This window comes from Elephantulus edwardii, unplaced genomic scaffold, assembly GCF_000299155.1.
Source record: "Elephantulus edwardii isolate Elephantulus edwardi_28Jun2011 unplaced genomic scaffold, EleEdw1.0 scaffold00003, whole genome shotgun sequence".
Classification (NCBI taxonomy): domain Eukaryota; kingdom Metazoa; phylum Chordata; class Mammalia; order Macroscelidea; family Macroscelididae; genus Elephantulus; species Elephantulus edwardii.
This window is the reverse complement of record NW_006399753.1, coordinates 41,414,604-41,442,067: the sequence shown is the minus strand read 5'-3', so window position 1 is coordinate 41,442,067 and position 27,464 is coordinate 41,414,604. Positions and strand designations below refer to the sequence as shown.

At 38.9% G+C, this 27,464-nt stretch overlaps 1 protein-coding gene across 1 annotated transcript in view; it reads left to right on the top strand.

The window, feature by feature from the left end:
* Positions 1–25,866, top strand: part of LOC102856643 — a 51,947-nt gene extending 26,081 nt beyond the window's left edge. The window contains exons 4-5 of the mRNA XM_006879490.1: positions 4,347–18,004; positions 18,323–25,866. Coding sequence (XP_006879552.1) covers positions 4,347–18,004; positions 18,323–25,866 — 21,202 coding nt within the window. The remainder of the gene's footprint in view (positions 1–4,346; positions 18,005–18,322) is intronic.
* Positions 25,867–27,464: the final 1,598 nt, after the last annotated feature.

The window sequence follows — 27,464 nt, the reverse complement described above, 5'->3', positions numbered from 1 at the left end:
GGCACAAAACAACAACGACAAAGACATTGTCCTCCATTCTACTTTGGTGAGTAGGGACTGAAATCTTTAAAGCTTATAAGGGATCATCTAAGTTGTAACTATTGGTCTCATCCCATCTATAGCAAAGAAGTTTAAAGAAAAATTTAAAAAATGCATAGAAACCATTAGTTTAAAACTAATTGACCACATGAACCTCAGCCTAAATGGCACTGAAGCCAGAGAACTAAAGGACTATCATCTCACTTGAATAAAAAGAAAAAAATTCAAGCACGTTGCCATTTAGTCTGAGCCTCTAGCATTGTTTAATAAGACATCAAACAACAAATGTTGGAGAGGGTGTGTAGAGTTTGAAATTCTCTTACACTGCTGGTAAGAATGTAAAATAGCAACCACCATGTAAAGCAGGTTAACACTGCTTTCCAAAATTTGAAATAGAAACACCATTTGATCCAGCAATTTCATTGTTGTTATTTATTAAGTGCCATCAAATCGACTAGGGCTCCTTGGGATGCTATAAAACAATGATCTGAACCCTATCCAATCCTGTGACTTCCTCATCCCTAATATATACAAGCTCATTTTTACAGTTCCTTTGTAGCTCTATTTGTTGAAGGTCTTTCTTTCCTTCACTCCACTTTTCTAAGCATTATGTCATTTTCCAATGTCAGGCCCCTCCTAATAACATGCCCAAAGCATGTGGAAAAAAGTTTCACCATATTTGCCTTTAAGTAGCGCCCTGGCTGCATTTCCCCCTGGATACATATCTCAAAGAAATAAGAGCTATAATACAAACTAACGTACTCACACCCATGTTTATTGCAGCACAATTTATAATAGCAAAACATTGGCAGTAACCCAAGTGTCCATCAAAGGAGGAATAGTGAAGGAAACTTTAGTACATTCACACAATGGAGCATTATTCACAACTGAAAAATGATTAGGAGTTTGTGAAATACTACACAACCTGGATGAAATTAGAGAGGCTTAAGTCATTTACAAAAGGAAAATTATGGTAAAAACTACTAATATAAAAATCAAAGGAAAGGTTTATACACAGAACCCTTGGAGGGTTAATAGGGATGAGAAGGAATGGAGAGAGGAGCAAAACATTTAAAAAATGAGATATTTGTTGCATTTCAAATTTAAAAAAAAATACTCCTCAAAACAATAATAAAAAGAAAACATAGGAAGGATAAGAGTGTTTCATTGTGGGGATTGCAACAGTGTCAGAATTAAAATGTTCAGTGTGTGTGTGGATGTGTGCTTTGAGTGAAGGCTCACAGAGGAGTCAGTTTTCCATTTAGTCATTCATATCAATTCTGTTTCATGGCGTTAATGACAGTTCCCACATTGTAGTAGCACTCTTTATTCTTCCCGCCTGTGATTCTCATTTCAATCCTTCTTTCTAATCTATCCCTTGAGCATTCTCCCTAAGCAAATACTGCCTTTTGGATTTTTGATATACTGATTAAGGAATGAGGGTGCTCTGGTAGCCTAGTGGTGAGAGACTTGCACTGCAATCCCAAAGGCACATGCTTTGACTCCATCTCTCCTCCTGTGTGATTAACAGCTTCTTAAAACCTGCTGGAGGGTCAGCTATGGGTTGGTTCTGACTCGATGGTACTCGACTACAACAAAGGATGAGTACTTCTCTGGTGGTATTTATTTACCTTATAAACATGTCTAGTGTTTGGCTGAATGTTGACAAGGATGAGTTTAGTCCCAGATTCCAGTGGTTACTAATGACCAGAGCTCCAGGGGTTCCACCAGTCTTTATTAGACCAAGATGTCTGGTCATTCTTGTGATTATTTTGGTTTTGTTCCACATTGTCATTTCATCTGCCCAGGACCATCTTCTGCAATCTCTTTCACAGCAGTCGGTGATAATAGCCAGGCACCATCTAATCCAGTTCTTCAGGTCTCAAGAGAGTGGAACCTTACGTGTGTGTGAGACAGTAATCCTTTAGACTATTAGTTTCTATGCCCCTTTGATTTTCCTTCTCTCTTCTTTTTTTCCAGACAGGAATAGACCAATTGTTGTAAAATTGTGTGTATGAACTGTTGAAAGGAAAATCCTTTTGCTTTGTAAATTTCCCCCCTATTTCTACCTTTTCCATAAAGACACACACACACACACACACACACTTTAAAAAAAACAAAACAAAACAAAGCCTGAAATGGAATTTATTTTTGTGGCTCATTTTACAATAAATATGCCACGAAGTGAACCCAATAAAAAGCTTACTGAGAGGTGGAAAAAAGATTGACTTTGTCAAAGATTTAATTTTTAACTTCGATCCACAATCAATTTCATTTTACTTAGATATTCATGGAAGTATTAGGCCAAGAAATCAAGTATATTGCATTGGCAAATCTACTACAATGGACCACTTTAAAGTCATTAAAGAGCAAGGATGTCACTTTAAAGCCTAATGTTCACCTGATTAAAGCCATCATATTTTTCAGCTTCTTCCTATGGGTGTGAAAGTTGGACAGTGATGAAGAGACACCCAAGAGGAATTGATGCCTTTGTGGTATATGCAAAAAATATTGAATATCCCGTTAGACCAAAAGACCAACCAAATTTTTCTGGGCTGACAGCCAGAGTATTTCTTTGATGTGAGGATGTGATAGTTCATCTCACTTTGGGAATGTTAGTAGGAGGGGCGATCCCTGGGGAAAGACAACATGCTTAGTGAAGTAGGTTTGTGAAAAGGGTGAATCTCAGCAAGATTGATTGTCATGAGTGCAGCAATGGGCTTTAAGCCCTGAGAAGACTGTGAGGGGCATTGCTTCCTTCGGTTGTGTATAGGGTCACTATGAGCTGGATGTAAGTTGATGGCACCTAACAACAACACAAAGCGTGCAATAATCTCAAGGAGGTATGCACTCCTTAAAACAATAATGTATTAAAAGAAAAAAAGTGTTGAGGCCTAAGGCGTACCTAACTCAAGCCATAGTGTTTCTAATCACTTCATATGCATACAAAACTGGACAAAGTCACTGATTCATTTGAATGATGAAGATTGCAGAGAATAACGAATATACCATGGACTGACCAAAGAATGTACAAGTCTTGGAAGACACACAGTGGAATGCTCTTTAGAAGTGATAACAGTGAGACTTGTGTCACATACTTTGAACATGTTATAGGGAGAGACAAGTCTTTGCAGGAGGACATCATCCTGGGTTAAGTAGAAGGCCAATGAAAAAGAGGCCACTTAAGGAGAGTGATTGACATAGTGGTTTTTACAATGGGCTCAAACACAGAGGTTATTGTGAGGATGGCACAGGAGCACTGCGCTGTCTTTCTGTTGTAAATGGGGTCATGCTGAGTTAGAACTGATTTGGCAGTCAACTCACCACCACAACAGCAGGGTTGTGATCTGAACATTTTCACTTCTAATTAATGGGGTGGAGAGCTTTGGTGGCTTAGCGGTAAGGAGTTGTACTGCCAGTCCAAACACATATGGTTCAAATCCACCAACTGCTTGATGAGAGAAAGATGTACAGTCTCCTGCAATGCGACTTACTGCCTCTGAAAACACAGTAGAGGATCAGCTATAGATCAGTTCCAACTCAATGGTACATAACATAGCAACAACTAGTGGGCAAGGAGATATGCAGCCAACCAAGAGGCAGCTGGTTCAAATGGACCAGCTGCCCTATGGGTGAATTTGGGCAATTTCCTGTGCAATTTACAGCCTCTGAAAACTCATCGCAGGGTCAGTCTGTTCTGACTGGATTGCAATGAGAAAGATGAGAATGAGTTTCTACCCAAAACTGATGTTGTGGAGCTGGGGACCACACTTTGAGGAGTATGGCCCTAAAATTTTGTCTTATGCTTATTACAAACAAACAGTTGTTGAAATCATATGGCCATATTGCTAGAAAGCTGACATTTAAAGCTTATTATTCTGTTTTACTATAAATTCCATAAGAACATTTTCAATACTTCAGAAGAAAAACAAGCTAGTATTTTCTGTTAAAGACTACCATTTTTCCCTGTAACTTTGGTTTATTCCTATCCAATATACACTTTTGGAGTTATTTTTAAAGTAAAATTATCTTATGCTCTAAGATGTGTAAATTGTATGCTGTAGAGTTGGAACCGACTCATAGCTTACCATCCAGCAGGTTTTTATAGACAGTAAATCACATGGGAGGAGAATTTGCACCCTTCTCTAGTGGATTTGAACTACATACTTTTGGGATTGTAGCACAACTTCTCACCACTACTTTCTGTTTTCCAATTTATACTGGGTCTCTTTAAATTTAAAAGAGACCTTTTATAATAATTGTGTCTAAAGCAATAATTCATTTAAATATTTCATTTTATATTCCAGAATTGATATTTTTTCTGAAACAACAATTATTTCATCACTTATATGTGAAGAAAATGAAAGTACCTTTGAAGATAGAATTTCTTTTTCAGATGACGTCATTTCAGACAACAATAGTGAAAACGGATACCAAAGCAGTCACTTGAGTGAAAGTCATATGCCATCATCATATGAGACTATTTCACCTTTGCCATTAATTCATTCTGAAATAAAGGAAAGCTTTCAAAGACACAGAGAAAGTCCAGAAAAGAAAGGTCAAACAGTACAATTTTCATCAAAGAAGCTATTTTCAATAATGAAAACCAGCAAACAGAAAAATGTAAAGTGTCCTACTGACCTTTACTTTTCAAGAACACCTAGATTAGCTGTGCAAAACGAACGTCCAGATGTGACCCCGTGCCCTCTTGTCCACTTATATCTTTCCAGAGACCAAGTTAGAATTCTAGAAGAAAATGTGAGAAGTCGAACTCTTTTAAAAGTAAAAGCTATATTAAAGAGTAAATATACTTCAAGATCTCAAGCATGCTTGATTCATGATCAAAAATCTGTTAGAATGAGTATTTCTACCCCATCACAAGATCCTTGTTTAGGACAAAATGCTATTGATAATCCATTCCAACAGTTGGTTCAGAATGAAGAATCAATCAACAGCCAGTCTGCTGTCAAGGTGAGATTCTTACCTCAACCTCAAAATTTGATGAAGAAACCAACTCCCAGCAGCACACAGGCCTCCTTCCAGGTTCGAGGTATGGCTAGGAGCCAACATTTGATCAAAGTCCCATATTCTGTGGAGACTCAAAATTCAATCCAGAGCCGAGTATCTGATAAAGAAGACTTAGAGGAAGCTCAATATTCTGTGTGGTTTGAAGATTCAAATAAGAATAAATATTTAGTCAAGGGACAAAATGCCATTCTTAAGAATGCTGGATTTCTAGTTTTAACCCCAAGCCCAAATACATTTGCTGATGAGAAAATCCAGTTGAAAGGTATAAAGCCAGATGGCATGCAGCAAGTTACTTCATCCAAGGCAAACCAGGATTCTGTCCATAGCTTGGTGTCTCTTTCACCAACTATAAAAGGGCAGAAGAATAGAAGAAAAACATCAAAAAGCAAGAATAAACTTAGCCACAAAGTTCCTTCTCTAAAGGCAAAGAAAACTTCAGGTTCACGGGTATTTCAAGTCACAGGACATCACACTTTAAAAAATACCAAGGAGTTAGGAAGCAACAGTAACACTGAGATGAAAGGATTACACAAAAATGAAGATATATCAGACTTAGCTTTACATCTTATTTGTGTTTCCAAGTTTGTTCCGCCTAACATGAAAAAGTCTTTCAGGAAAAAACTAGTGAACGTCATACCAGATTTAACAAAATGTAGACATTTTTTCTGGAAAGAAAATAACTCACCAGATACAGAGAAAATCAATTATGCAAACTCTACTGAGTACAGTGGAATCTCGGGCATTATTAAAAATGTAAAGCAGCGTGGGACAGGAAATGAAAAACAAAGGAGTATGTCACCAAAAATTCCACCTCAGCTCAAACAATCTTTCAAATTCAACACTTACCAATCAAAAACACCTGGGAATTTAGTAATGAAACCAGCCTGGGAGAATAAGAAATCTCCTGAGAATCTAATTGGTATTGCAGACTTACATGCCCCAAATAGCAAGACATTTGACCTGAGTATTCCAAAGCATGAGGTATCTTTAAAAGAAGCTGTATCTGAACCTATGCAGAAGTTTCTTTCCTCTTCCAAAATGGAGTCAAAAGTACTTGAAGACCTGGAAAATACAGATAATGCTCATGTTCAGCTTTTGCAAGGAGAAAATTTCCTAACTAGCACATCAGAAATGCAAAGTTGCTTTCCAAATGGAAATATACAAGCACAAAAAGAGCATTTCAAAATTGCTGTGGAGTCTTCAGATACCAATTTGTCCATGTCCCTAAGAACCAAAAGGCATAAAAACAGCAGCAAACTAGCAGATGTAAAAATTCCGTTGAATACTGAAGATGTGATTCAGAAGGAAAAGAAACATGCAGACTATGATAACTTAAGTCTAGGTGAAGAAATGGAATGTGATGCTAGAAGCAACATGAAAAATATGGATGAGAAGGAAACAGCAGATACAAGTCAGAACGCCACTTACACTACCATTCCTGAGCCATCTCATTTGGAAGTGCCCAACAGGACAAAATCTGAGAAAAATACATCAGGAATAATAAAGCCGAGTCATTCAACACCAGAGCAAGAGAAATCTACAGATGAAAAGAAAAGATATGATGTCAAGTATATTGATAAGGAATTTATAAGAGACATGTTTAAAAATCTACAAAAATGGAACAGAGACCTTCAACAATGGAACAGAAAGAAACAAGAAACTTTGGAAGACCCAGAAACTCAGTCGACACAAGGTTTTACCATGAGCAATCAGCAACTCAAAAAGGTCAAATCTGAAATAGAAGCAGGCTCTTTAGAAACTGAAAAAAACCCAAAGAAAGAGCAAGCAAGAAGGGTACAAACACTTTGTACAAAAAGCATATCAGGGTCTGGTCCTTGCCCTGCAGGGGATCCACTTAAAGTTGAGCGGCTGATGCAAAGCACAAACAGACACGCAAGCAAAGGACATACTGCCGAGCCCAAGAATCCACTTGCATTGTCAGAAAATTTCTCAGTTCGTGAACTTTTAATTGATCCAACAAAGTGTGGTGTTGGATTTAATGGAAATCCTCGAAAGTCACCAGATGATCAGACTGCAAAAAAAGGAGAAATCTTCGAAAGAATTTTACCTAAGTTGCAAAATGAAGGGAGCAAAGAAACCCTACCAGGACTAGTTTCTCGTGATAGCTGCCATCTCAGATTCGATGCATGTCCAGTAAAGGAGCTAAAAATAGAAAAAGAAATGAACCAAAAAATTCCATTCACAGAAACCACTGTGGAGTCTACTTACTCCTCCATAATGAATGCATTTCCTGTCAAGAATATGCAGAAAAGCCCAACAGCACCTGCATATGTAAAATACACTGAAGATTCCAAGATTTACCCCTGGATGTTGGGAAAACCACCGACTGGGGAGCCTTTAAGCCAAACAAGGCAAAGCGATGTTCCAGATACTGGACCTCCTAAAAGAGAAATAGGTTACCATAGTTCAGATAAAACAGAATTACCTAAGGATTTACTAACAACTTTCCCTGAGACTTCTGATTTCTCCATACTGGGTTTATCTCACTCTAAAGGACAGAAACAAAGAAGAAGATTAGCACACAAGAAAAGAATACTGAGATCTAAATATGTACCAGTGAAGACAAGAAAGCTGCCGGTTTCACAGAAACGTATCATAGCATCTCATGGTTTTGGTCACAGAAAACAATTAGGATCCAACTTTAAGACCAAAGATAAGATGAAAAACCAAGGTGAAGAGTTGGTAGATGACTCTGCAAGTACCGTTTACTGTCCCATGCATGACAGATCAGAAGCAGAGATAAACAGGAGTTGTCTTGTTTGTTTAAAGCAAAGAGAACTAGCAGATAAAGAGCGATCAAAGCTTGCAGATTCCTTTGAGCAAAGTAATGTATTCATTGGTAGAGCAGAAAAAACACCGGATGGAGAGGAAGAAGAACAAAATGATTTACCAGCAACAACTCCCCAGCTGACCCAACACCTCAGGTCAGATGCATGTCAGATGAAGGAGATGCACCTGGCCTTGAACTATTTAACGCCAAAGATGCCTATTTATGGGGAAGATGCACAGTGCCAAACAGGTTTTCAACAAATGGTTTTGGAAGCTAGTCCCATAATGGATTCTAGAGAAGTTGAAGAATTACAGAAGCCCAACAAACCAGAATATGATGTCCAAGTTCCCCTGGGTCCAGAGTTTCCATCTCCTAAATCAGGAGAGTCCCAACTCAGTACACTTTTGGAGACTAGGACAGAGTGTTACTTACCACCTAGTGGAAACCATCAGAGGGAGAGAGATTCTTATTTTGTGGAAGGATATTCAGAGTTACCAAAGGATTTGCCGCTAACGCCCTCACAGTATTCTGATCCCCTAAAACCTTTTGTTTCTGAATCTAAAAGACAGAAACACACAGTAGCCAGGATGCCAACAGCTATGAGATGCAAATGTACAGTGATGAAGTCCAAAAAGCCAGCAGCTTTACGCCTGTTTAATGGAAGCTACAGTAAGCTCTGCCATCTTTCCATGAAGACTAAAAATCCACCACAAAGTAAAATTGTAGAAGATGTGCCCTTGGATGCTACCCACTCCACGGTGTCTATTTTGCCCAATAGCGAAAGGAGTAGCAGCTTGAACGAAACTGATGGGCAAATGAGATCGGTAGCAAGGCTTGCCCATAACCAGGTAAGCCAAGATAAAGCACCAGCTGGAAGAAAAATATGGCCCCTGGATTCTATTAATATGGGTAGTATATTCAGCCATATAAAATATGGAAAGGAAGAGGGAGAAAAGCATGATGTTTTACCAGCTCCAGAGGATAACCAACAGTTCCGGTATAGTGCAAATAAAGAAAAAGACCGTGGCCTTGTGAAATCAGAAGAGGAAGTGAACCAACTAGGAAGAACTCAAGTAGAAACACAATCTACACGAACTAATTTAGATTCCATTTCACACCCTACAGTGAGTACGTTTCCAATGGAAAACCTAGAGAAATGTACCAATATTTTTTTACCTCAAAAGTCAGAAGAGTCAATGGCTGAAGTCATACCTTCTGCAAGAAAGTATAGTGTCACATCTGTTGGAAATCATCCAAAGGGACAAGACAGTGATACTGAAAAGAAAAGGGCTGTGACTTGTGATGATGTCTGCATTCCTACTTCATCTGCACCCCAAAAGGAGAAAGACATCAAACCATTTTCAGACATGAAACCTTCAGTGACACCAAAACGTGTCATTGTAGAGGCAAAGAAGCCATTCAATTTGTACACATTCAATATCAAGGGTGATGCTAGCTCAGATCCTAGAAAAGAATTGAGAAGTAATTTGATAACAAAAATGAAAGAGACACAGCCAGATGAAAAAATGGTGGATAGTATAAGCCCCTTTATAACAATTATGCCTGACATTAGCATGCTCTGCAAAAAAGAAGAAAGAAGTATGTTAGGAGGAGAAAAACTCAGTTCTACAAAAGGAGAGCAAGGGATAAGGTCACATGAAGCAAATATTACTTGGGATGACACTAAAGAAACAAAGCAAGATGATGAAGAAGAAGAGCAGGAGCAGGAGGCATTAATAAATGTAATTCCACAGCATGGTCAACATTTCATATTCCATTCACAGCAAGAGAAGAAGCTTGACCTTCACAAAGCAGCAAAACGAAGAAGTAATAAAATCCTGTTTGTTACAGAACAAGATGTATCACCACAGATGCAGCCTTCAGATTCAGTTCCATTCGACGAAGCCGAGGAAATCCTCCAGAAGCAAATTGATGCAATACATGCAATGGGTTCAGTGCATCCTCCCCCAGCATCAGAGGGACCACAAAAAAGTGGTGAAGTATTCACTGATGCAATGAAATGTGACGCCTCGTCTGATACTAGCAAAAAGGAAAAGGCAGAATTAAATTGTCTACAACCAACTGTCCTGAAGTCGCTCAATTTTACTCATTCTGATCTACCTGAATCTGAAAGAAAGACAACTCAATGCATAGACTTAAAAAGGAAACTCAGTCTCCAGTGTGTAACTTTGAAGGCCAAGAAGGCACCAATTTCACATATACTTAATATTCCAAAATATGGTCCTCAAAAACCATCCCGAAAAACCCTCAAGTCACACACTGTTGAAGGTGGTGTTCACAAAGAAGACTCTGAGATCCCATCTGATGAAATTCACATAAGGGTTCCAGAAGATCCAAGTGCAAGGACAAAGGAAGAATCAGCACTAGAACTACTAAAAACCGTTTTGGAGTGTTTAGATGTCTCTGTTTTGGCTTTACTTGCATCTAAAAGAAATAGAAACTGTTTCCAACTCATAAACAAGAGAGAGGAAATGAGTTCCAAATGTCCCACTCTAAAGGTAAAGAGGGCACCGGTGTCCTGTGGCACATCAAACTATAAAAGGCAACTGGAACACAACTTCAAAGCCATGCTGAAACAAGGTACACTTACAGCAGATGTATTTGAAAAAGCCTTCTCTTCTCCTGTACTTGTTTCCCAAGGCATGAAAATACATAAAGAAGTAAAAGTAGAGGCAGATCTGCTGTGTGAAACAAAACCTCGTCATGAACTAGAACAGCAAGAACAAGAAGCATCTAGTGAAGAGAGAGCCTGGTGGATGGATTCCAGCCATAAGAAAGGCAGTATCTCACATGACACTAAAGAAGGCAAAGACCAAGGCAGGGAGGAAGAGAAGGCTGAACAGTTAATAGATGCAGTCCCATCGAATTCCCAATGCTTCAGCTTGAATGTTCACAAAATGGAAGAGCCTAACCTTCTGAAATCAGATCTGGGTCTGAAGCATTCAACAAGTGAAAAAAGCCCAGAATCACTCACTGTGCTTCAAGGGCGACAGCCAAAAACAGCTGTCACACAAAAACTATTAAAGGATATTTCTTTCTCTATTTTGGATTCATTCCCAGTTGAGATACTACAGAAAAGAGAAAAACCACAAGGAAGCTTAAAAAATATAAGGAGTCTCACGCCAGAGAAATCAATTAGTAAAGTTTTAAATGTTACAACAAAGGACAGCATACCCTTTGAAAGAGACCCTAGAAAGGAACTTGCTAGTTCTCATTCAGAGGAAAAGATAAAGTTACAAAGAGATTTACGAGTGAGAACTGCAGAGCCATTTGATTTTCCCATGCCTGTTTTATCAGAATCTAAAGGTCAGAAAAATATAACACAATTATCAGCACAGAAAGGTATAATGAGTACCAAATGTGAAACTTGGAAGTCACAAAAGCTACCATGTCCACAAATACTTAGTGTCACTAGACGTGGCCACCCAAAGCACGAAAAAAACCAGAGCAGCAACTCTGAAGTGAAGATGAAAGAGATGCAGCAAAGAAAAAGTTTGCCTGAAGGCTTTCTGAATGCCCATGCCTCTCCTGTTTTAACAGTTGTTAAAACTTGTAGCAGCATAGACACAGAGACTGATCCATTAAAAGAAGTAAGATCCAGTATTGAACCATATGCTTATTCCATGGATAAGAGCTCTACCGTAAATGACAGAGGAGCTGAAGTGCAGGAAAAGAAAGAGGATAAAGCTTTAGAAGGAACTTTACTATGCTGTACCCAACAAGCCACATCCTCTGGGTATCAACAGAAAATGTCAGACCTTGTTAAATGGGATGCAGATTTGAATAGGTCAGGGAACCAAAACAATCAAGAATTGGTTGTTACAGAGCAAATGGTGCCACCACAAACAACAATTTTAGAGACTTCTTCTAGCCCTCTAAAAGTTTTGTTTCCCGTCAAGATACCGGAAAAAACTAAAACACAAACACATATAGTAGATTCAAAGATTCCTTCTCGAACTTTAAGTGACTCATCAAACAGTGTACTTTTACACAATAAACCTGATAAACCGTGTGAGGTAATCCATAGATGGGAACTTGATGGTCACACTGTGGAAGGAAAAGCAGGCATGCCAGTCTTAGAGTCTTTTGATTTCTCTGGACCTATTTTACATGAATCCCAAGGCCAGAAGAAGACACCACATGCGTCCAGGGATGCACCTGTGGAGGCAGAGATGCAGCCAATATTGGAGATGATTAAAATGAGTAACTGCAGTGCTCTGAGCCAGAGAAAGGAACAACAATGCAAGTTTGAAACCATAGTCCAACATATAGCTGAAAGTATATCAAATATATTGATGAATTCCTATGTTTTATCCACATCTGTGTCAACTGGCATCAAAATGCATAACAAAGGAAAAGCAGAAAAAGATCTGTTAAGAGAAACAAACAACATTTCACAGTTAAAACAAGATGAAGAGAAAAGATTTTGTGTAAATTTCTCTGATAAATGGATTACTATCTCAAATAATACATCAGAAGCAAGACAGCAAGATGAAGAACCAAAAAAGAACAAAGATGGTTTATTCGACATAAGTCTGATGTTTCCGGAGGACAAAGGCAGTAGAAATGATCAAAATACATCTACTACAAAGCGAGAAGCACAGCAGCCCACACTGGTTTCAGAAAACACACTCCAGTGTAATTGTTTTCCTACGATGACCCCATTTCACAGTGAAAAGCTGAAGAACAACTATTCACCCCAAAACTGCATAGTATGTACCGAAGGGGCGAAGATTTTAAGACAAAACCTAGGAAAAGCGGTGGTCAGCCATCCTTCAATTAATAAAGCCAAGCATAGAACTATGTTCGCTGAGAACCCTACAAGTAACCTGAATTTCTGTAATGCAGTTTCTATGCAACCTGAGAGAGGAGAAGAAATCAGAAAACCTCACAACCTGATAAAATTCACAGCTAATAGAAATATTCTACCTGCCAAGTTGGGGAGTGCAGTGCTTAGAGACTCATGTGATGAAATAATTGCAAGGAAACCAAACAGTCATTTTGGCAAGATAAATGAAGGGTTACACAAAGATTTGATAACCGCAGCCATAGCATCTATTTTCTCTGACTCTGAAAAACAGAAAAAGGTATTACAATTTCCAAAAAGCAGAGATATTATCACTTCCAAGTATGTACCTATGAAGCCAAAGAGACATCTGTGTTCAAAGATGCTTAATATCACCAACAATTGCAAAATGCACTATAGGAAGAAACAGGAGCATAGTTTACAATCTAGCATAAAAGACATGCAGCAAAATGAAAGTATTCCACCTTTACTTTTGACTCTCACACCTGTTTCAACTGAAAAAAGTGTGGATATTAAAATGCCTAGTGGATCAAAAGTTGAGACAGATAAAAGGAAAGTAAGACTATACAATTTTGCTCACCTAGAATCAGAGCAATCAACACATGATGGAGAAGCATGGAAAGTTGAGTTGACCGATATGCAAAACACATCAAGCAACATAACGGAAGTGAACTTGCAACATGAAGAGGAAGAAAGAAACATGAGAGGGTCGCTAGCAGAATCCGTTTCATACTTAAGTTCCTTTGGTTGTCAGAAGAAAAACTGTGCCAGACAAGAATCTTACATGAATCGTTCAAAAGATGAGAAAACTCAGAATTTGTTTTGTGCAATTCCAAAGATGACGTCAAAAGAAAATTGTGAAAAAAGTGTGTTGGGTCCTTTCTGTAGAAACATGATGAATTTTCTTCAGGCCGAGCCCATGGAAGAAGGAGAAATAAAATTCATGGAAGATCTAAGGACATCATTTGCAAATGAAGGAAAATCAGAGCTTGGTTTAATGATGTATAATACTCCCTGGGATGTAACTCCTAGAAGGAAATGTCCTATTTCTGAGAAAAGGGCATTAAATAAAAAAGACTTATTACCAACAGTCTTCATTTCTTCGGATGTCTTCATCCTTGATCCATCTGAAGCTAAGAGACAGAGCCATCCAGAGATTGTAAGCAAGAAAGATATAATAGGTCCCAAACATGTAACTTTGAAGGCAAAGAAATTACCAGTTTCACAGTTTATGAATTTCACAAGATGTTATAGAGGATATTGTAGAAAAAAAACCCAGCACCAGTTTAGGTACACGGTAAAAGGAAGGCAACAGAATGCAGGTGTAGGGGAAGCGTCCCTCAGTGCCAGTCTACCTGGCAAGTCTGTGTCACTTGATGTGAAAACAGCTACTGAATCAAAAGTACTGAGGGACATCCCTGAAGTTGACATAACCAGTGATCACTGGTTAAAGCAAAATACATCATCAACTGAAGGAGAAGTTTGGCCTAAAGAGTCTATTGCAAATAAGTACGTGCTCAGAATCACAACAGAAGCAAAAGTGCAAGATGATAAGAAAGTGAAAATGGATCAAGACGCCTTAGCATATGAAGGTGGAGATACATTACAAATGCCAATTGTGAAAGAGAGAGGAAAAGTAGAAAAGCTCATCAAACATGGAGAAAATCCCAAGAGTTCATCTCTGAAACCAGAGAAAGCAATGATTAGAGAACTTCCAGGGGACACTTCAAAATGTACTGCTTATTATGATGAAAACTCCAAGATGAGTATGGACAGTCAGATTATTGAGGGAAAGTCAGGGTTTCAAAAAGGTTTACCAGAAGTTATCCTGGAGCTTTTTCGTTTGTCAATGCCTATTTTATCTGAACGTATAAAGCAGAGGCAACTAGTACAGCTACAAAATGTAAAAAGGACTGTGAGCTACAAACACTTAACTCTAAAGACAAAGAAGCTACCAATTCTACAGTCATTTCATACCACTTCTCCAAGCACTAGGAAGAACTTAAAGTGCAAATATAAATACAACACAAAACAAGCTTCACCAGTGAAATATGAGGCAGATGCCTCATATTGTTATTCTATGACTCTTCCATTGACCACTGATGTGGAGAAGAAGTTAAAAGCAGAGGTTGAAATGGAAAGCGAAACAATCAGTCTTACACAAATAAAGCAGAAAGAATCAGATGACAAGAAAACACGGGATACACATTCTAGTGATAAGAGGAGATCCTCAAGAGATGTAACCAAAAAAGCATTCGAAGAGAAAGAGTATCAAGAAATTATAGCAAAAGAAATTCCACCTTATATGCAATCGCTCATACCTGATTATTACCAAATCAAAAAACATGGTCTGGTCAAATTAAAAAATAGTTTTCCAGGAAAAAGAAACAATTGCAATTTTCCTGTGAAAGAGGGAGATGTGCAGCAGCAAACATCATTACCAGAAATGATTCTGGACTCCACTGCCTACCACATAATGAATCTATTTCAAGTCAAGAAGATGAAGGAGAGGCATCAAATGCAAAAAGTGACTGACAGTGTTAAGATTCCTCCTCCCAAGTTAGTAATTGACAAGCTTTCACTTGATACAATTGAGAGGGACATTGAGCCTAAGGGGACATATCCAAAAAATCTGGGAAGCCACATGGCAGAAGAAAAGACAGAGTTATTAGAACATTTAGAAACATCTTTCTTGAAGCCTTTAGATTTCTTCACACCTATTTTATGTGACTCTAAAAGTCAGATAAATCATGTTCAATTATCAGAAAAGAAAATTATCTTAAATCCTAAATGTCTAACTCTGAAGGAAAAGAAGTCACCATTTTCACAGATAATTAAAATCAGAAGACCACTGCCTTCAAAACATAGGGTGAAGTTGGCTTCCACTTTAAAACACAAAATGAAAGAAGTGTTGTCAGGTACAAATGCAGCTGACACATTTCCAAATAGCATTTACCTCACACTTGATACCTTGGCCATTAAAAAGCAAAGTAGGTTTAAAACAGACAGAGGCACAGGAACAGTGTCACGACCACCGCCATGCGTGGAATCACCACCTCAAGAGATATCAAGGCATTCAGATTCTGTTATGAAGGAAGATCCTGCAATCCTTTTAAAGGAAGCAAAGCTACATGATGAAGAAAGTGAGATACGGAAGAAAGAACATCTCATAAAAATGCACGCCGTGCCTACTAAAACTTTCATGGTAAATACATGTCTTGTAAAAGAACCTGACCCTGACAAATCAGAAAGTAACAATTCAGATGAATCCTTTCTGCCCAACATTGACATCAACAAAGAGAATTTAGGGAAAAATGTAGAATTAGAAAAAAGCAAAAACGCAACAGAGAATCTCAAAATGAGACACTTAAGCATGGAGAAATCAGAGGGTTATTCAGAACTGAGGCGATCTTCAGAGGATGTTGCACCTAGTCTAGTGGATAAGAAGATAATGAGAAATTCAGTTTTACAAGAAAAAGTTCAACATGGTAAGTTAGCAGCGATTATTCTAGATTCCTTTAGCAGGCACTTGCCTACCTTACAAAAAATAAAAAGACAGAATGATATCCTAAAAATAGCTAGCCTGTCAAGTGCGAGCTCCAAAAGTGGACATTTGAGGGGAAAGCAATCACTTGCTACCAAAAGTCATGGTACTCAAAACCCTAAGAAGAAGCAGGAACATAATTTTAAAGGCCAGAACAAAGAAGGTGAGAAAGAAACAGCTGTACCTGGGACATTGCTACATTCTGTGTGTCCTTCAATGTTTACATCACCTAACATGGAAATGGAGCAGTCACCTGGTTTGTGGGGTATCTGTTCAAAATCTTCTGATGAGAGCAATGTCTTAACTAAAGCAAAAGTTCAAGAGAGAGAAAAGTGTGACCAACAAGTTTTACATAGAACAGCGTCACAGTATACTCAGACATTTGGGACAGGTCAAAAGAAAGAGATTGGTCCTTTCAAATTCGACGTGCCCTACATTAATACAGTATGCCCCAAAGGCATCACTCCACAGAAAACAGAAATTGATTTAAAAGAACAACAGAGGAAGATAAAATTTGTGAATGAGATTAGTCCAAAGTCTGGTTTTTCCTCTGAGATATGCCTTCTTCAAACTGAGCAGCAGAAGATGGAATCTGAAACTGCATGCTGTCAAATTAAAGAAGATCCAAAGGCTAAGAAATTAATCACTGATACACATTTTTTAAATACAATAGGGTATGGTGGTTCATTACAACACAGAGAAGAAAAAGAAGGGAAAAGCCATCTTACCCTGAAAAAGAAACAACAAAACCCAGATATCTTGGGAAATAACTGGGATTCTGTTTATGCCAACACACCTCTGTATTCTGAAATGACAAGCCCAATAGATAAAGCAAAAATGGCAGATGTGAAAAACATTATGCATAACGAACAAATGAAACTGAAAACAAAGAAAGCACCACTTTTCCATCTGCTTAATATTACTAAGCATGACATGAAAGAGAGTAACAACAGACTGAGATATCATAAACAGGAGAAATTATCACAGAAGGGTGAACATGTCACAAATTTAGTTCGGAAAGTCATCCATGAGTCTGAGTGCCTAACTTCTCAAGCTCAAAAGCTCATAGAAACAATAAAAACTGAGAGAGACAAATGTAAAGAGGAGGTGCACATTTTTCCACAGCGAAAGCTAGAGAAACCCCTAAATGGAAGGCAAGCTTTATCTTCAGGGTCTGCTAATACATCCAACAACAATAAAACCACATCCCAACAGTTGAGACCCAACATCCACCAAATAAAGCAGTGCCGTCGGGTCAAAGTAGACTTGCAAAGAAGGATGTGCTCAGAACCAGTTTCACAGCAAAGAGCATTCAATTCTGCTGCCCTTGATAGCCAAGGGAGTAGAAGAGGAAGAGAGGTCTTTGTTCCAGGGCAAGAGGCACAGCAGCAGAATTCTTTTCTCCAGCAAGAAATGCAGAAACTAGAAATAGTGCCCAACACCAATCTGGATTCTATTCCTTGCCCCACGAAAGAAACTTTTAATTTGAAAAACATAGTAGAAATCAGACCAAAACAATTCTCAATTCCACAGAAAAAAGACTCAATGCTGACCAATAGTCTATCATGTTTCGGAGATATGCAGTTTCTTATTTCAGGAGTAAAGACCCAGCAACAGAAGCCTTTCACAGGAAGTATTCTGGAGCCCAGGTCCTCTCACGTATGGGCTCAACTTTACATTGAAAAGCCAAAGGAAGAAATAAATACAAAACCTCTCATTTTAAAGAGTTCAGGACAACAGGCAGAAGAAATATCCAATGAAGCGTTTATGTCAAGTACGGATGATAGGTCAAGAATTATAGAAACACTAGTCCTGCTTATTAAAGAACAAGAGAAGAGGAGGAAAAAGATTCGAAAGAAGAAAAAATGTAAAATAGCAGTTATAAAAGCAAAGGTGAATTTCAGTCCAGTGGTGGAGTATTCATCAGCTGGAGCACCTGTTATTAATACGCAAGAACATACTGGCACATTAAAGCAAAAAGATGGAAGGGAATTGAACAGGCTTGTGGCCCCACAAAGGAGACAAGATGGCTTATGGGGTCCAGGGATGTTCCTGTATCCTGTTTCTATAAATGGACTTATTTCTCTTGAAGCTATTGGCCATGAAGATAAAAGACTAGGTACAGTGAAATGTACCATGTATCCCAAAAAGGTGAAAATGAAGGCAAAGAAAACTCTTGTTTTCCAGCTACTTTATGTTACAGGGTCTGGAATCCAAAGTGCTAAAAAGGAGTTGAGATTTAGCATGAAGAGACAGCAGAAGGAGTCCCAGCAGAGAGAAAATGCTGCAGATGTCATTCTGAAAATGACCTATGATTTTGAATATGTTCCTTCACACATTAAGAAACTGAAGAAAGTGATAAGGGAAAATGGTAAGAAGAAAAACTTGATGCTCTTTACTCCACCACTAAAAGAGAAGAGCTCACTAGCTGAAAGAAAAATTCTACCTTCAGAGCCAATTTATAAGAGTGACATATTACACATGATTAAAAAAGCAAAACAGCATATCGGAAAGCAAAAAGGGAAAAACCAAACTCTTCTCCTGAACATTCTCCCACCACTTAGACATGGGTTCATGATTAGCAAACTGAAGAGGAGGTCCAACCCTGTCAAATTAGCTGCAGATTTGGAAGGAAAGGGATATCCTAATCCAGCTTCACAAAAAAGGGAAAGCAATTATGCTTTTTTTGATGACCCAAATATAGAACTTGATGTCCTCAACAAACAAAAAGTAAAGGAAAATGATGCAGACATTGCCAAACAAATCTATGTGGTACCACGTGCAAGAGAAGGAGCAGAGAAAAGTGTTATCTTTTTAAATTCAAAAGAACAGGATATGCCTTCCACAGAGATGGACACTTCTCAAGATAAGTCTTGCAAGGAGCAAGAATTGTTCAAGAAAGAATGTGTTTCAGCAGCAAATCTAAAGGCTGTTACTTGTCCCTCTTGGCAACCTCTTCCTTTTGAAAACATCGAACAGGTAACTAAGGAAGAACGTGTATACACTAACAGAAGAGATATTTTCCAACCCTTGGGAAATAAAGGATCAAAGGACACAGACAGTTTACCTGGTTCAAAAGGACAGTACTTTTTGGATACAAATGTAGGTGTCCATCAAAAAATATCCGTAGTTCAGGAAGAAGTGGTGAAATCAGATCACCTTCCTGAAAAGAGTTTTAACTCTGTGTCTTTTCCCAGTCAGGAGCTCCATCGTTTAAAACAGGCAATAAAAGCAAAAGAGAGAGAGAATGTTAGCATCTCCAGAAACATAAATGTAGATCCAAGGCAAAAAGAAAGATTCAAGTTAACCAACATTTCCCTGAACTCAAATAGCCAGAAAAGGAACTTTTCAAAAACACTGGGGGCAAAGTCACCAAACCTTCCCAGAGACAGTACTCTGCAATCAGTTTCCTCTGACCAATTGGATACGTTTTGTTTCAAAAAGCTAGAGGAAAAAGTACCAACTAAAGAAACGGGCTCAGAAGTTTTGAGTCCAAAGTTAGGGCAAACACTAAGCATATCAGCTATTCCAGTGGCTCAGCCTCTGTGCAATGCAGGAAATAATTTGCATAACAGAAGAGAAGACTATCAACAATGTACCTGCAGACCACATCCAATGCCTATTTCTCCCTCTTCAGTGGACACCCATCAGATTAAAGCACCATATATAACAAACTCAATGGCAGAAGATAGTAGAGTGTATCACATCTCAAATACAGAAGAAATTGGTTTCCTGGTTGCTGAAAAGGAAGAAGAGCAATCAGAAAATATACATCAACTTTCCCCAAAGCCATCTTCTGACTCATTGATAGCTACACTTCAAAATCAGATACCATATGTAAAGAATGTATTGGAAGAAATTCTCTGCATGGTGGATTGTACTTCAACTGTAGAGGGAACTGGCTTGCTCTATGAAAGAAAGGTGGAAAGGCAAACAGAAAGCATATACCAGACTTGCGCAAAGCCAGCTTCTAAATCTTCTACAGATAAATTTAAAAATCAGATATCGAAAGAAGTAACTAGTATCTTAGATCACACTTTGAATACAGAAGAAATTGGAAAAAGGCAATCAAAGAGTGTGAAAATCATTATTCCAAAATCAGTTTACCACCACCCTGGGAAGGATAGAGCTCAAAATCAGACATCATGTACAAAGAAAGCTTCAGGAGAAAGAAATAGTGTCATGTCATACAAGCCAAATACAGAAGGAATTGTAATTCTTCCCAAAAATCAAGAAAAGAAGGCACAGAAATGCAATGATGAGCCAGATGTGGCTCTAACTAAACCTTCTGCTGCATTACCATCTCGACCTCCCATCAAACTGGATAAAGAAATACAATTGGATGAGGAAATTTTCAAAATCACAGACTCTGTTTCGCATACAATATCAAATACGAGGGAAATAAGATATACAAAATCAATCCATGGTGATATCACTAAAGATATTAAAAATGCAACACAAAATATGCCTCAGGAAGAGAAGAGGGACAGAGAAGAAGCAGTAGATGTAAGAGAAACAAAACATCCCATTGCTATAACACGGAAGACACAGAAATCACCTCCTTCAAATATGCTGCATAGAACAGAACTATATCTGAACATTAGAAGTCAAAGGAAAAACAAACAGGAGACTCAAGCTAAACCATCACATATAGTTTTAAGAAAAATGCCTACTTCTGAGCCTTCTCCCCCTGACTCAAAAGTAGATAAAGGTACACAAGTAGATAAAGAAATGCTAGAAATTAGAAAATCCCTTCAACTGCCACTAATACCTTCAGCATCACCGTCTGGAAAGAAAAGAGGAAAAATACAAGCAACTGATGGTACCAGAGAAAAGGAAAAAGAGTACACAGCCCAGCAAGCAGCGTACAAGCTGAAAGCAACAGAAATGGGGATGAAGATGCATTGCAAATCACCAAAGACTTCACCAATTTTACATATGCTTAACACAAGGGAATTAGTGGTAAATATTAGACAAGCTGAAGGAAATGGGCACAAAGGTAAAGGTGAACAATGTGTCATTCTGACAAAAACACTCCTTTCCAGACCCCTTTCTCTGGATTCAGGAAGCAAAATGCCCTTCGACACACCTAAAATTACTGAAGTCTCTCTTCCACTGCAAAATCATCAGGAATCATCAGATACCCAGAAGCTTGCAAAGAGAAAACCAGTTGATGGTGATAGTCAAAGCAGCTTGGAAAAAATAGATCACCAGGCACCACAAGAAGAACCCATGCAGCAGTGTACCTTAAATTTTCTGATTGGTGTACAGCAGAGCAAGGAGTGTCTCCGGGTCAAATCAAAAGGAAATCTCAATCAGTTCATCTCAAATTCTCAGAAGGGCCTGTATTTCACAGGAGTAGGTTCTATTAGAAGCAGGAAAAGTCTAGGATGGCTCTATACAGAGGAAAAGCCTCGGCCACAAAATTACAAAACAGAGACACGTTCTTCGTATCTTTCCTGTCCCACAATAGGTCCTAATAAAATTGGAAATCTGAAGGAAGGAACTGACACAATGAACAACTTCAGCCATAAAATGCATCCAAAGGTTTGGGGGCCACTGTCAAGGGAAATATCTAGCACCCCTATATATTCAAAAGGACAAGGATTGTCTGCCTCAAAGCAAGACATATTCTCAAAAGCAACATCAGAATCTGTAGATTCTTATAAATTTCTTAAGCCCAAATGGCATGTGCACAGTAACAATAAAAGAAGCAAAATGTTTTCCCACGTTCCAGCATCCTCAAAAACAGAGTCATCTGAGAAAATGCACGTTAGAGAGATGACTATTCCCCAGAATATAGAAGAAGAAATGACAAAGCAAGCTGTACCGCAGTCCAAGAGTGAACACCAGAACATGACCAACTCCATCATTTCTCTTAAATTTTCTCTTCAAATTGGAAAGCAAAAGACAGTGTTGGAAACAGATTTAGAGAGGAAAACAGTGCTTCCCCGCAGAGGACTAAGACTACCAGATACACAGGACCTCACACAGGTTGCTGAAACAGCTGGGGAGGAGTCAGCATGGCTTGCTTCTGAGCTAGTGAAATGTATTCTGGAATTGTTTCAGAAATCTCTTATTCCCCATTTGGATCTTTTACTTCATTCTAGAGATATGGAGGGAGAAAGTGGCAATGACACAAGCACTACTATAAATATGGAACAGAAAATATTAGAAATGGACAATAAGAGTACTGTAAGTCAGGTAGAAGAAACCGTCAACATAGATAGAAGCAACACGGTACATCCAAAAAAGGGAACACTAAAAGTCCCCAAGAACAGAAACATTGTGGATCTACAGAAAGATAAAATGAAACTGGGCACAAGTCATACTGGAAATATGGATACTCCATCTCTAAAGGCAGAAGGATCCCAAATGAAGACTAAAGCAGTCGTTCGTTTTGTTGACAACCGGCCAATCAAGCAGACAGATGAAACGGAATTGACAGCGTGGAACGCAAAGCACAACACTGAGCCACGGAAGGATTCTAAAAAACCTGTTCTGGATTCATGCGATTCCTTTGTTCCTTTTTCTACCAAATGTGAAAGTCATAAAGGTAGATTAACAATAAGAGATATGACAAGAGGACTGAAGCCCAACTATTCAAGAACAAATGCCCGGTGTCACCCAGTTTCACAGAGGCTTAGTACCATAGGGCGTAGTGCTGCAAAGAATAGAAAGAAGTTAGAGTATAACCTTGACAAACAAAAGCAAATGACCTTGTGGTATAGAGATATCCTAGAAATTGTCATCCGAAGTCTCTCTATTTCTATGGCCAGTCCACCTCACGTTAAAGAGGCAGGAAAATCTGCAAAAAACCTAAAAAGGGTACGAGGACACTATCTTTTTAAATCCCAGGAGAAATCACCAAATGCTGGTAAAATTGGCACCTCAAGCACTTCAAAAGTAGGAGAACAGAATTCTACAAAAAAGATCCCAGGACAGTGCCAGCCATTTACGGGTGCTGAAGAGCCATACAAGACATTTCTTAGTGCTGATTTAAAACCAAAACTATATGATGAAATAAGCAAAACAAATTTCACTCTGCAACCAGAACAGGTTATTCCAGTGCATGGTGCTTTGAAAATTATAAAGGAACCTGACTTGCAAGAACCAAAAGAATACATGGATACACACATAAATAGCACCACATGTATGAATACTTCACCTCTAGACATAGGAAAATCACAAAGTGGGAAGCATGTATTTGATATCGAGAGGCGCACTTCATCACCCAAGCAAACAGATCCAAAAGAACCAGTACAGGTTATGACACAAAAGGTGGAGCAACAAAAGGCTTTATCAGATACTATTCCAGTATGTATGCATGCCCACGTGCCTATACCATCCCAAATGAAAAGTAATGATATAAAAACATGGGCAGAAAGTACAGGCACAGAAAGTTCACCTCCTGTTTATGAAGACAGTGAAAATGTTCTTGTAACCCAGGGAGAAAATGTGATGGCTGAAAGGAATCAACCACGTGGAAACCAAGGAGGCAAAGCTTTAGAGAAACAAGCATTTGCTTGTATGAAGATCAAAGACCAAATTTCTGTTCATCAGCTGGAGAAAGTGCGAGACTATATACCTGATGACTTAAAGTCACCATTTCCAAAAAGACACCCCGAATTGCAGTCAAAACCCTTCTCAGCTTTTACTTCTGAAGAAAAAAATAAACTCACTAATCACGTAGGGTCAAAAGGACTTGAAATAAAAAGGAGTCTGCTACCAGAAATTGTAAATAAATCCTTCCAATACTTCAACACTTACTCAAAACAATCTATTTCAGAAGAAGGCAGCAGTTTGGGCATGTACACAAAACCTAAAACAGTGTGTTTTGTATCTCTAGAAGGCATTGATACAATAGAACTTAATTTAAAACAAAAAAATTCCCCTATCAATCGTATGAAAACATTGACTGTTAATGTTCCAAGATGCAATGAGGAGACACTAAAGTTAAAGAATACTGATAAGGTATTATTAAGTGAGAAATCTTCAAAGACTCCTGCTGATAATACAAAGCTGTCACATCATATTCTTCAGAACTTTTTAGAAGAAGAAAAAGCCAAATTTCTCAGACATTTTTCTACAAAAGCATGGGAGATTCAAATACAAACTTTCCCCAGAGTTGTAATAGAATCCTTTGCAGTGGCCAATGGCCGTGACCAAGCAAAACATTTATCACAATGTATTCATTCTGGTATCAAATCATCAAATGAAATTTTGTTATTTTTTGAGGAAAAATGTCTTCATAAAATAGATCTTGACTTGCAATACAAATACCTTTGTTTCCTTCTCGGGCTCACTGCAGAAAGTATTCCCCCTAAGAGAAAAGCTTTATCCAACCATGAACTAAACATAAGGACAATGTGTGGAAAAGTAGATGATGTTGGGAAAAGTTGTGATCATCCTGTTGATACAGAACAGTTTGAAGATCAGATCTCTTTGAAAAAGCCAAGTCCTCATAGAAGCTCATCACTTACCACCTTATGCCCAGAGCCAACCCAGATGGGTACTTCTGATTCTGATCTAACCAGCCCAGTGGTAAAAGATCCAAGTGTTGCTTCTAAATCAAAATCTCATGTGACTCCAGAAAAAGATAAAGAATGTAATTTTTCGTTTGAAAAAGCAAATAAATACAAATCCTTTGACTTAATGACTCAGGAATATATTAGTTTAACTGATGGAAGTTCAGTGCACATTTCTGAAAGTGGTACGGAGATTCAGTCATATGTGGAAAGCGTAGCCAAATTTGAGAAATGTCCATCTCTTAAAGTATATGAAAGCAAGGAATATGTATATTTTGATTCCAGTCCTTATTTATGTTTGGAGCCAGAAAGTTTTTTAGTTGAACCACAGGAAGGCATTCCTTTGGGAACCCTCTGCCAGATGAAAAACAACAAAACAGATTCGAAACAATTTTACGGTGCTGATACAGGTTCCCAGGATATTAGAGGTAGAAAAGACATCTTAACTGTGCCATCACCTCACTATAAGCCTTACAAGAACAAAAACTATAGCGCATCCTCCAAAAGGGATTCTTCTGGTTGGTTTTTGCATGATTCACCAAACACTACAAAAATTCAATCTGTGGCATCTGTACCATTCGGTGAAGAGACACTTTCATGGACCACAAGAAACAAAACAAGCCACTCGTTAGCTCCTTTAATAGAATCAAATATCCAATTGCACCTTGCAGAAAATCAAGGCAAGCATCACGTGCGTTCAGGAAGCAAAGGAAGAAAGAAGCCAGAATTTGGTGCACCGAGAAAGAACATTGTTCATTGGAAAGACGATTACAGTTACACAATGAGTAAAGAGAAAAGGTTAAGAAACAAGAAAATGTATGAGTTTGAAAGCTCAAAATGGCACTTTCAGGACAGACATACATCACCATCAACTGCTCAACAAAAGTATACCAAGTTGCATCCTGCAACAAAACAAAGCAGGCCTTTTTTTTATGCCTGCACACCAGCCGATTCGCTGGAGATAATTCCCCACACCATTCGCTGGCCAGTTCCGACTAAAATCTTAAATAAGAGAAACTTCAGAATTCCCCTGGTGGCAAAGATGTCAAATTCTTGGAAAATCCTAAATTTGTCCAGAAAATGGTTGGGGTCATTCACAGTCCTTTAGCACAATTCCAGTTGTTCATAAGTGATACTACCATATATAGATTTTTCTTATATGGATTGCTGGTTGCTACTGGAATATTCTGTGAGAAATAAAATAATCTAAAGTAAAATTCTTTCCTGATTGTTTTCTAAGATGACATATTTTATTTCTGCAATGTTACTGTTTTTACTAGCCATCGAGTTGCCTGCCACGCATAGCGACCCTATGCTTAACAGCTCTGAAGCTGGCCCTATACTGAGCCGGGCTCACTGACTGATACACCTACTCCCATTGTCCCAGTAACTGTATCAATTAATCTTATCTGGGGTCTTCCTGTCCTGCACTGTCCCTAGCATGCATGATGTCCTTCTCCAAGGACCAGTCCCTTCTGGCCACATGCTCAAAGTGTGTGAGATAGAGCTTCAAAATCCTAGCCTCCAAGGAGAAACTTGGTTTCACCTCTCCAAGACAGACATGTTTGTTTTCTTGGAGGTCCATGGTATTTTCAAGACTCTTCTCCAGCACCACAACTCAGAGGTATTGAATGTTTTTCTGTTATCCTTAGTCATGGTGCAGCTCTCTGGTGCATAGCAAGTAATTGCTAAGACCATGACCTGCATCAAGCACACCTTAGTCTCTAGACTGACAGTTGCCTTTTGCACTAGACTTATGTAGTTGTTCTGGGAGGTGAGGATAGGGATTTGGGTCTTACCGTTCACAAGCTCTTCTTTTAGTTTGGACTGCCTCCTCATAAGTCTAAGAAAGGACCTCCCACTTCATTCTACACTCATGACTAAATGGTTTGTAAGGGGAATTGTGGCCAAAAAAACTGAGACTGAGTCAGACTGGATAGAGAGTTAAGAATGCAAGGATGGTGGGCTGCCCTCGGCCCCCTGCCCGGGGTGAGCCGTCGCGGCCCTCTGCCTGGGGCGGGCTGCCCTCGGCCCCCTGCTCGGGACGAGCCATTGTGGCCCTCTGCCCGGGGCGGGCTGCCCTCGGCCCCCTGCCCGGGGTGGGCTGTGCTTGGCCCCTGGCTCAGGGCGAACCGTCGTGGCCCTCAGGAACAAGAAGGCAAGCAGCTGTAACCCAAGACCACCAGTAAGGTGATAAAGCGTCCTCCCTTCCCCCCCCCTTTATATCTACGCCCCTGTTCAGCATGAAGAAGCCAGAGAGTCGGCTTCCAATTCCCAAATCAATAAGACAGTTGGTTTAATTACTATTGGAAAATGCTTGTCATTCCTCTGTAGCATCTGGTCCCCACTGGACCCTCATCATTTCCTTCACCTGCTCCCCCCACCGACCAAACTGTGCAGCTCTGCAACTGCATCCTAGCTCATCCTCACCCTTCTGCCCCCAACCCTCACCTCCTTGTACCCCCAATATGTTTTTCCCAATAAAAAAATATTTAAAAAAAGAATGCAAGGACACAGAAATAGGAAAAAAAAGGGGGGGCAGTATCTCAAGAAGACATGAGAGCTCAATAATATAAAATGACACAAAACACTGAGGTAAGTGCTGAGTTATGCCTACATGGTTTGACAATTAGGCTAAGTATTTCAGTACTTCTAATTTGAAGGAATTTTTAATATACAAAAAAGAAAGACAAAGTAGTATAACAG